The sequence below is a fragment of the Corvus moneduloides genome, chromosome 4 (assembly GCF_009650955.1).
Source record: "Corvus moneduloides isolate bCorMon1 chromosome 4, bCorMon1.pri, whole genome shotgun sequence".
NCBI lineage: Eukaryota > Metazoa > Chordata > Aves > Passeriformes > Corvidae > Corvus > Corvus moneduloides.
Genome location: NC_045479.1, coordinates 52,357,346 through 52,366,753, shown reverse-complemented (window position 1 = coordinate 52,366,753; position 9,408 = coordinate 52,357,346). Strand labels below are relative to the sequence as shown.

At 37.7% G+C, this 9,408-nt stretch overlaps 1 protein-coding gene across 7 annotated transcripts in view; it reads right to left on the bottom strand.

Annotated features, from left to right (window-relative positions):
- Positions 1–248: 248 nt before the first annotated feature.
- PTPRZ1 (protein tyrosine phosphatase receptor type Z1) overlaps positions 249–9,408 on the bottom strand; it is a 137,342-nt gene continuing 128,182 nt past the window's right edge. For 4 of the 7 annotated variants that reach the window (XM_032107568.1, XM_032107570.1, XM_032107571.1 and 1 more), the window contains 9 exons: positions 7,453–7,588; positions 6,348–6,494; positions 5,626–5,719; positions 5,306–5,379; positions 4,222–4,350; positions 2,918–3,064; positions 2,480–2,622; positions 1,793–1,928; positions 249–1,281 (listed from right to left, as the gene is read on the bottom strand). In XM_032107568.1, the coding sequence (XP_031963459.1) occupies positions 1,141–1,281; positions 1,793–1,928; positions 2,480–2,622; positions 2,918–3,064; positions 4,222–4,350; positions 5,306–5,379; positions 5,626–5,719; positions 6,348–6,494; positions 7,453–7,588 (1,147 nt within the window). In that variant the 3' untranslated portion in view covers positions 249–1,140. Of the gene's footprint in view, positions 1,282–1,792; positions 1,929–2,479; positions 2,623–2,917; positions 3,065–4,221; positions 4,351–5,305; positions 5,380–5,625; positions 5,720–6,347; positions 6,495–7,452; positions 7,589–9,024; positions 9,109–9,408 lie in introns of all 7 variants that reach the window. The other 3 variants (XM_032107566.1, XM_032107567.1, XM_032107569.1) reach the window with 1 other exon arrangement.

Below are 9,408 nucleotides of genomic sequence, written 5' to 3'. Positions count from 1 at the left end.
GGTGACCAGACTGCAAGATGTGGGAGGAGACACTAAAAAAGGAGCTAATGTGGACGCTATAGGTACGGGTAGGAGTGGAGCAGATATTAAAAAACAGAAAAGTTTTCTATAAGTGTCTCCTGAACTTGCAGATTCCATGGGAAGAGCAGCTGTCTGCAGATCAGCCTTAAGTCCTTGCTCTTGTAAGTAAAAGCTCTCCTGCATGGCAGTGAAGACTGTATACTGTATGTGGAAGAATACTAAGCACAGACTGGAATATTTATATTTATTTTTGCAATACCAGGGTAAAAACAATTTAACAATGCCAAGTACAGTGTTATTCTCATAAAAACTTTTCATTTCAAAACAAATGATTTCTAGTTCCCACAAAAGTTAAAATCACATGCAGCTATATGAAGGTAAATTGCTTAAGATGCACAGTTATATATCAGAAGTCTTTGTTAAAATAAAACCATACTGACTACATCATTTTAACAAGGCAATTACACAGAACTAGAAAACTGACTCTGTAGTAAAATATAAAAATCTACAATTATAAATATAAATTTGGTCCATGGATCACTACAGAAGTAGCAGTATTTACAGTAAGTATCAGATTACTATTCTAAATGTCTAATTGGAGTCTTAAAATGTTGAATGTTATGTAGAGCAGGATTTTATTTACATTCTACTATATTAAAAGTTGCATTTCTAGCAAATGTAAATTGTTATAAATACAGCAAATAAACCAAATACTAAACCCATGACATGTTTGTAATTGAGGATTCCCTAACATCTATAAATATGGTAATTTTAAGTTAAAAGTAAAGCCAGATAAATCAAAAAAACTAATACTGAAAAAAATACCACAATTCAATTATTAGAAACACTGTAAAAGTCAATCAAGTTAGTCCAGATGTAACAACGTATTACAATAAATCTTTCGAGAAAAGGCACGCATTGTTGATGATAAAAGTTCCACAGTAAAGTCATATATAACAGAAATAACTTGGTTTGACCAATGGTTGGGATCTGATTATATATATATACTGACTGGACAGATTTTTCCCACCCAAGGTACAAAACTGAAAATAATAATGGTAAAACTCCAGGTGTGATTGGTGTGATGCAGTGATGTTTATGTTTAATCTGATGTGTTAATTAAACTAAAGATTCTAAACTTTCAGCTGCATTTCCATCAGGTAAAGCTGAGCCATTACTGTCCATAGATGCTGAGGGGTTTTCTTCTTGTCTTGTGCTGACAAGGCTGAGAATAGCTTTGTAGAGAAACTGGTACTGTTCCTGGAGAAGAAAAGAGAATACACTCAGGATGTTGGCAGAAAGAGTTATTTTGTGACACTGTTACTCAAAATTAATTAACAGCTGATGTGTCAGTCTGTTAATCTACTGTGCTCCAGGATTTATTGCATTACTTAGCAGCTTTATTATTTTCTGACTAATGGCTCCCCCTGTATACAATGTAAAGCATGTCATTAGGGACCACAGTACAGGTAGGATAGAAAGCTGTATTTTAAAAGAAATACATGCTGAATCTGATCCTTGTTAAATTCAATTGCAAATTTGGGGACAGGATTAGGGTTGCTATTTGTCTGCTGGCTTTTTTCTTCTTCTTTTTCTTCATCTGAATTCTTTCCAGAATCCAGAAGATTTCTTTTTCTACAGCACCCCTGGAAGACAATTTTCATTAATTCATGCAGAAATTAAGATGTGAATAGTTCAGTAATGTTGCCCTAGGATCCAAGCATGCTAATAATGTCACACATAGGAAAAAAAGGTGCACATTATTACTTACAATGTCGGTAAAGACTCCAGGCCTCATCAGATTTATCATCTTTGCTACGTGGTAAACATCCACTGAATTCTCATTTTCCAGTTGATGCATCAGAGTTGTTAATGCACAGAAAGTGCCTGCTGTCACCCCTCCATGCCTTTGTAAAGTAAAACAAAACAAAGCTCTAGAAACTGGGTCAGGTTTTACAGCTGGAGAAATTACAAATTCTGGGGCAAACTGGTAAGATGAATTTCTGTCATGCTGGTCTGCCCAGCACTGGCTTAAAACAACTTTCACGGCACCTGGCTACAGCTTCTTAGAGTTATTTCTCTACAACCCTCTACTAACCAAATCCTGAAGGCCTTGGGACCTTCAGTGTTTCAAGATTTTGTTATTTTTTGCCATTATTGGACAGCTGGAGAAGGGCAAGGTGCCTCATCTAAACTGTTAATTCTTTCAGTAAAAGACAATGGAGCCTTAACTGATTTCCTCTCCAGTGACTTATCTGATAACCATCCAGAGTATCAAAATGATAAAACTGAAATGAAGTATGATAAAATAAAAATGTTTCTCTTTTTGATGCAGCTGGAACAGAAGCATTACCACTATTGTTAAGTGCAGACTGTGCCTTGTTTCAGCAGCTTTTACTCAGTGAAAGGATGGTTCTACAGAAAAGCATCAAAACAAACAGAAAAGTGCAGTTCTTACTCATCATGTACAATCATGGGCCCATCACGGTTGGAAGCTTCCTCTTTGATGATGCTGATCAGTTCAAAAGTTTTACTAATAGGACTATCAGGATTTGGCCATTTTGGACACTGAAAATGCCTCACTTCAAGTACATAGTCATCCTAAATGATTAAAAAAAACCAAACAAAAACCTCCGTAAGTCAATTTTGTAAAAGATTGACTTTCTTTATTCTTTTCCGTCACCTTGTTCCAGCTCCAGTCTCCAGATGCAGAACCCCACTGCAGTGGAGGTTGGACTATTCCCTTTGTCATCATATTACCTTATAGACGTTACTCCCTCCATGGATGTTTCTAGAGTATGGATTTTTTATCCGTCATTTAACATCAAAAATGTAAGAAGATGTGGGCATTACCTTTAACAAATCAAGTCCTGAGTCACATTTATGACAGTGTTACCTGTGTAGCTTCTAAAATGAAGTCTTGGATTATGAGCTTCTCCTCGTTAGACAGACATTTGTGTTCTTCAGCAATCATAGTGACTTTGAAACTCTCACAGTTTATAGGCTCATCTTTGTTTGGCCAGTACACAAATTCATCTTCAGCCTCCAGGAAAAAGAAATGAAGTCATAAAAGTAAGTAATGTTGAGCTTTTACAACACAAAATCTAATATAATAAATAATGTGTCACGTATATAATCAATCCAGCCATCTAGATTTAAATTGACAAATCAAATTTTGAGTGGTTTAACAATGGCAAAATGATGGTTTTCAAACACCTCTGCGGTGATCCTGACCAGAAGACCAATGTACCCTGTGGACCCATACAGCAAGGAACCTGCAGTGCTACCTTGTGCCACACATCCAGCCTGGCCTTCAGGCTGTGCTGTGCTGCGCATAGTCCATGGTCACAGGATAAACTTAACTGGTGTGTTGTAATGTATGTGTGGTCCTGGGTTTATCTGAAAGTGCAGAAAAAGGTTCTCATGGAAGCATCCTTTCTGTTTGACAACAGAAACAAAGAGAGATGGGCTTTTTAAAGAAAATCCTCTAATAGTTTGAATAACCAAAATGGTCAGATGGATAGGGAATGCTCCTTGTCATGTATCCTGTCTGCCTGTTGTGTGTGTTTCAGGGAAATTGGGGTGGGTTCTGGTTGTGGTGGATGCAGAGCGCAGAGAGGCCATGGCTGTCTGCTGGGTGGGTGCTACTGCTCCCTGGTCAAGCTGGCAGCCCTTCAGTGCCCTTCCTGCCCACCCTTCTGCAGGAACTGCTGCCCCATGCCCTGTGTGCCCACCCTGCTGGCAGTGCTCCTGGCCACTTGTGCACCCCAAGGGCTTCTTTCACATGTGAGAAATGCTTGGCCACTGGTGGTCCTGGCCCTGCCCAGGTCCCACCAGCTGCTGTCCTGCGAGAAACAACCTCACACTTCTGCCCTTACCTAATAATGGCTAAGAAGCCATATTACAACTAAGTTGTGGAGCAAAACCTAACCTTGCATAATGGTTACTTGTGCTGTTTGGCTCCTTTTATAAATTGTACAGGACTGATTTAATACTTTTTCAATCCAATCACAATCTGTCTAGACAAGGATTTCTAGATTTATGCTAGATGACTTGGGGATTTTACACTCAGTTTGGTGTTATTAATTTTTAACTGTGTTTTGTAGAATGCAAGATATTTTCTCATATCCTGCATATTTCAAAATGGTAATACTAATAAAATTCATACATAAACCCATAACAATCAGACACAGAACTCACCATATTCTGGCTATCAGGAAGCATGACTATTAACTGGGCGTTATGGTCCCATATCATTCTCCAGAAATCCTTGATAGTGTGTAGTAAGGGATGCTGAGTAATAATGAATTCATTACTTTGATAATAACCCTACAAAAAAAAAAAAAAAGACAGACTCAGAATTGCTACCCAAGTATTAATGCTTAAAGGAAGCTTCTAGTGGACAACGCGAGAACCTAGAAAATACATTGCACACTTGTTCCTTCTTTAGTTTCCTGCAAATATTAGAAAAATATAAAACTTCCATGGAAGTATTTTCCATGGGAAAAGAATAAATTCAATTACACTGAAACAATTTTTGAAACTTAAAAAAAAAAGATAAAAAAAGGACAAAAGAGATCAGAGAAGACTCAAAGAGGCAACTCATAATAAAAATGACTGACTACCTGAACCAAATAAAAGAATACTTGAAAGAGCTGCAAAAATCCCAATCAGTTTCTTAATTTACACAGATATCTCAGATCAAACTCCTACCAGAAAAGAGAGTTCCTATGCAGTAATGTACCTGAAAGATCATGTACACATATCATGGCAGAGAGCTTTCCCATTTCTTTCCTGAATGTCCAGGAGGCATTTACTCCTCCCTCTCAGCTATTGAAGGGGGAAAGAGTTGAACAAAACCCAGAGAGCAAAAAGATAATGGAAAGCTGATGAACTGTGGTATCCAAGGCTATGCCAGTTGCAAAAGCTCTGTAGGATGAGCAGGTAGGAAGGCAAACCACAGTACAGACATTGAAAACTAACTAGTTATTTAACACAGTTCATCTCAAAAGATCTTCCCGTAAGTGGCATTTAGCTTTAACAGTTTTTGAAACTATGATGTGATTTATGTTTCTACAGATTGTTAAAATGCAATGCACTTTTACCAAATTTAAGACCAGTAATAATGGTAATAGTACTTCCTGGGGGAAGTAACTCTTTCAGGCAGAGTGAATAATGGAAGAAAGCAGCTTTCAAAATCAGGATTGTGCCACCCTAACTCAGCTGCATGGCAGCTCTGGAAACAGCTGTGCATTGTTTTTCACCAGTATATTAACTGACTTACCATAATATAGGAAGCATTGATGTAGTCTGTGCCTTCACCAGATAGTGATGAGATACCCACTCTAGATCTTTCCACTGTAAAAAATTATGAATTCATAAACATGTTGCAATGACTCTTATAATACTATAGCAATTATCTCACATCTCACAGTAATGATAACCCTGAGCTCTATCAATCAGAATAAAGTGCTATCCAGCCATCTATTTTATTTTCCTGTGCATAATTCTTAAAGCACTTCTTCACTACAAATACTTTACAAAACATTGCTTCAAACCAATGCAGATGCCTTCAGTTCTTGATGAGGATTTGATCAAGCTTACCAGGAATGATAGATGAGGTTCGGTTCTTTTCTCTGTTACACTGTTTGAGTGCAGTCGAATAATCACACTGCTGTGTGTTAGACTGGCTCAGCAACTGAAACAATGAAGTTAAAAAAAGTCAGGTAACTGTAGAAAAGCCATTCCTTCATAAGCTGCATTAAACAGAAGGGTGCATATATTGCAGGTTTGCTGTCTCCCTTAACTGTAGTTATCTAGTTATCTGTCTAAACTACTTAGCAAGTCACCAGAATATTTTTTCTTCACTGTTCTTAGCAGTTCAAATTATTCTTGAATCCTAGATCAATAAGTGTATCTTTGAAGGTGAAGTCTGTCATCTAGCCAGTGCTGTACACTGAGGGGAGTACACTGATTGATCAATATAGTTCATGATGTATTTGCCAGAATAGTATCTTTCCGGACATTTTTACCTTTGAGATCTTTCTTCAAAGGCATGCAGTTAAGAGTTTCCAAAATCTATTTACTGTCCTATTTCTCATTATCTCTTTTTTGTGGATTTTTTTTGCTGAATCCCTTTTTTAAGAATATGAAAATAATTCTTTTGTCCCAACTGACTGCATTCGTTCAGTACGTTTAATCTGAATTTAGGCTCAGCAGTTAAATTTTAGGTAGAGAAAGCTGATGAAAGTTATGTTGAGATACTTTTAAGTCATTCAGGGCTTAAAAACCTAAAGATTTTCACACTACTATCTCAGAGAGCTCACCTTGAATTGTTTCTCCAGTCTGGTCTTTCCTGTTGGTCCAGGTATCAAGAGAGCATTAACATAGGCATGAATGTGAGTCTCAAGGACTTCTGTTTCTTTACTGAGTATTGCTTCGACCAGTGCATCATGAATGAAGATGTATTGCTCCTAGGAAAACAAAACCAAACCTCTGAGCTCTCATGATTTTCAGATTCCCCTAGATACCTCTGGTTAAGCTGCCACTTCTGATGTGGTCAGTATTTTTTCAGAGGTTTTCTCAAATGTGATCTTCTACAACAAAGGCTGTCCCTCTGCAGTGACAGTACGCATTTACAAGCACAATTGACAATTATACTTGCAATACATACATACACATATATATATGATATAATACCAAATCCTCACTACTTGTGATATCTCACATTAACAGAATAGAGTTAAAAATGCAAGCACAGCCTTAAGTCAAATTTTCAAGCCAGTCCTGCCTCTAGTTCTTACTGCTATCCTCTATTTTCTCCCTCATATCCTTTGGAACAAGTGCCCTAGCTGTTGATTAACTTCTTTTCTGTTGAAAGGCACTGGGGAATCTAAACACCTGTTCCTGAAACCTGAAATAGACTTTCAAATGCCCTGCTGTTGCCCTTACTGTTTTCTCTTGGTCTTTCAATATTTTATATATAATCTTCAGTTTAAAGCATCTATATCTAATTTTCTGTCTGAAACAGCTTTTTTCCCCATATTTTATTGCCTAATATAAACTGTTTGATGAGGTTCAGTGAAGATCTGAACACCTGATAATGGTGCTTCCTCAAAAAGCTCCGTGACAAAAATACAAGTCCTGCCAAGAAAGCCCTACTGTGGGAAACATGATTTATACAGGCTTCCTTCTGAGTCCTCCTTAATAAACAGACAAGAGCCCACAGAAAGGTAATTTCTAGTGCACTGCTCTAAGCATGCCTAGAAGGATGTCTCTAAAAAACCAAGGCAAGCAAAAGGGAAAATCCCACCCAGTCTGGTGACTGGTTTCTGTCTGTCTGGTGGTGCCAAAAAGAGCACTGCATCATCTCTCCTCCTGCAATCAGAAATAGTTTGTAATAGTCTCATGCTATTTATATTTTATTCTTACCTCAGTCTGCACCAAGTAGTTCCTTTGGGTACGTATGTGTTTTAAGAATCCAAATATGTTGACTGTCCCTTCATGCTGAATTTGCTGTAGCATGCTGTCTAACACTATGTATGTGCCTGTCCTTCCAACACCAGCACTATAAAACAAAAAAACAGTCTTGAGCCTGAAGTAAAACGCTAATGGAAAGAACTGTTCCATACACAGTTTTTTCAACAAACTGCTGCATAGGTAATATTTCCCTCTGCAAATGAATTTATTATACAATATACTTTGCTAAAGGTTTGAGGCCGATAGTAATCTTTTTCTTTGTGCAAGAATAGACCTAAACACTATTTTCTCAAATGATTTTTAAACTATTGGCTGAAATAGAACTAAGGGGTTTCCTGCAGGTCTGCCATTTTCAGGCTTCTGATACTCCTTAGGATACTTTGCCAAGTATATCTAGAAAAGGTGGTATATGTCAGCATTTGGGCACACTTAATGTGTTCAAATTCCTCTATGTCAAAACGGCACTTTAAAGCAAAAGTTGCATTATTCCACCCACTACATTATAGGAGATTTCAAAGATAAACCCCAGGAAATGGCAGAACTCTTGAGAGTATATCTGTAAGAGAAAAAAGCTTAACACTCTTTAAACAAAGCTAAGATGGCAAGCAATTGTTGAAAACCTTTTTAAAAATAGAAAATGGAGAAGTAAGGGTTAATCAGCTCATTCCTGTTATGAACTCTGATTAATGTAGTATAAAACCAGTTGTATCACAAAATTAAAGAAAAAATTTCTTTTATAAAATAGTCACTTGTAATTCCCCTCTAAGATATGAAGGAACATTATGTGTATGTACATGTAACTTGAGAGCAGCACCGTGCTGGGCCTGCATGGTCCCCTCTGGGCAGATCCAGCTCAGTCCATACATGCTAATTCAGTCATCTCATTTCTGCCACAGAGAGGGCACAGAGCATAGGTAGTGTGAGCTTAGATTGCTGTAATAAACTGTCTAAATAAGTATGATATGAAATTCAAAGGTCCAGGTTGTTAACACCCTGTTAGACACAAAGAAGTCCAAAGATTACCAGATGCCATCTGTACTTGTTATGAAAGAAAAAACATGAAAAGTACCAAATAAAAGTAGCTAAAATAAGTTTCATACATCTCATCATTTGTGTCTTCCATATAGCCTGTAAATATAAATAAAAGTTACATTTCCAACATGAGATGATTCCTTTAAAATTCCATAGTGCATGGGGTCAGGTTAGCTAAAAAATGTACAAAACTGCCTACAGACAGAGGTGAGTTAATACCTATGACCCAAGGGAGAGGTCTGACTGAAGCCACATGACTTACCACTACTCACTTTTTAAAAACTCAACTGAATTGACTCCTAATGTATTGCTGATATCTCAGCAATCTCAGGCTTGACATTTTGAATTTCCCAAGAACAGGCAGGATGTAAATAGCAGCAGAACAATAAGATACGGCATTTTCATTTTCCAAGCTAAAAACAGATGTCAGTCAGATTAGATCATCCCACAAATAAAATATCTTCATTTGCAGCATTTGTGAGGTGACTTTACCTGTTCGCTTTCTCAGAGTCAGCTCCAGAAGGACAGAATTCATGAGGAGGTTCTCTTTCCAAATGTTCCATCAAAGGTGAGGTACTACAGCGGAAAACCAGAACCTGCTTATATATTTTACAACAACCCAGTCCTTCATGGGCATTGTGAAGTCATTCCAGGTCCTACAAGCCCTTTTTAACCAATTTTCCCTGAACTGCCAGTTTTAGTGAGCACTGACAGAACACCTGCCTGCACACTGCGGCACATGCAGACCTCAACTGTTCCCCAGAATGCTCCTCCGTTGCAAATGACTGCTAGAGCCCAGAGTAATGTTAAAAACAGCAGAGTTGTAGTTCAGCCAGGAATAGAGTGAGTCTTCTCTTGTGCACAGAGGTCCTCTTA